Source organism: Pygoscelis adeliae, unplaced genomic scaffold (assembly GCF_000699105.1).
Source record: "Pygoscelis adeliae isolate BGI_AS28 unplaced genomic scaffold, ASM69910v1 Scaffold73, whole genome shotgun sequence".
Classification (NCBI taxonomy): Eukaryota; Metazoa; Chordata; class Aves; order Sphenisciformes; family Spheniscidae; genus Pygoscelis; species Pygoscelis adeliae.
In genome coordinates this window covers 248,775-249,883 of record NW_008824470.1, presented here as the reverse complement: position 1 = coordinate 249,883, position 1,109 = coordinate 248,775, and the positions used below count along the sequence as shown (strand labels likewise).

At 51.5% G+C, this 1,109-nt stretch overlaps 1 protein-coding gene across 1 annotated transcript in view; it reads right to left on the bottom strand.

The window, feature by feature from the left end:
• ADAMTS19 (ADAM metallopeptidase with thrombospondin type 1 motif, 19) overlaps window positions 1–1,109 on the bottom strand; it is a 175,405-nt gene that overhangs the window by 172,982 nt on the left and 1,314 nt on the right. Inside the window, exon 2 of the mRNA XM_009321242.1 lies at window positions 10–159. Coding sequence (XP_009319517.1) covers window positions 10–159 — 150 coding nt within the window. The remainder of the gene's footprint in view (window positions 1–9; window positions 160–1,109) is intronic.

Genomic DNA, 1,109 nt, shown 5'->3' with positions numbered 1-1,109 from the left:
TTCCCCGGTTCCCCCAGCGGGGGTCGGCACCGCAGCCCCCCCCCCCACCGCTGCCACCCGCTGGCTCCTGCTGACCCCTGCTCCACAGCGCGGGGAAGACGATCTCCCACTCCTCAGTTTCTTCAGAAGCATGGAGACCTGTGGGAAGGCCAGCAGATGCTTTAAATGAGTGGAGCACACAGCATCTGCCAGAAACCTACCCTATGCCCCCCATGACACGTTCCTTCTGGCTCCCAGCCCACCAAGCATGCCACCCAAAATACAGTGGGCTCCATTTGGCCCTTCCATCCTGTCCTTACACACGGCAGACAGGCCAACCGCTAGATGTCTCTGTGCCTGTTCAGGGGCCTGGGACACACCACGGTCCTGGTAAACACTGAGAGAGCTGGAGCTCAAGCTGGGCAGAAGCTGTGTTTGTACCAGTAGCTGGGGATGTTCTTCTTCATGACCACCACCTCCACACAAGGAGAGTTGCACAAACTTTTCATCATTTAGACAAAGGGGCAACTTTTTCATAGAACTACAAAAAAAAATGTTGTTTTAGAAGGGAACACCTGAACAAAAAAATTTGAAAATTTGAACCTTGTTCTCAGCATGTTTTGCAAGACCACTATGATTTCAAAAGTACAGCCAAATACACATACACCCCATGGCCGCACATTTGCAAGTGGCCGTACAAGTGGCAGATGCTTGCACATGCTGCATCATCATTATCACTGTAATCAAACTGAATTATAATCACTAATTAGTGACGTCTGCCTATTACACACACCATTACATATCGCAATTTAACCAAAATTCCCAGCATACCGGCATTACGTTTGTAAAAGTATGAGCACACACAATCTCCACCAGCCTGAGACAGAATACAGTTTTATTTACACATTCATCCTACACACGCTAGGAACAGCACTGCTGAGGTGACAGGGCAGCGTGTGAAAATTAGTATCTCGTACAGACGAGATACGCATTGCAATGCACGCTCACAGCGGAGGCACGCGTTACCTGACCACCCGTCGGTTACAGGGGACGGGCGCAGCTGTTAAGGCGCTTAACAATGGGCAGGTACCGGCTACCGGCAGCCGGCGGGAGACGGAGGCCGCCCCGAG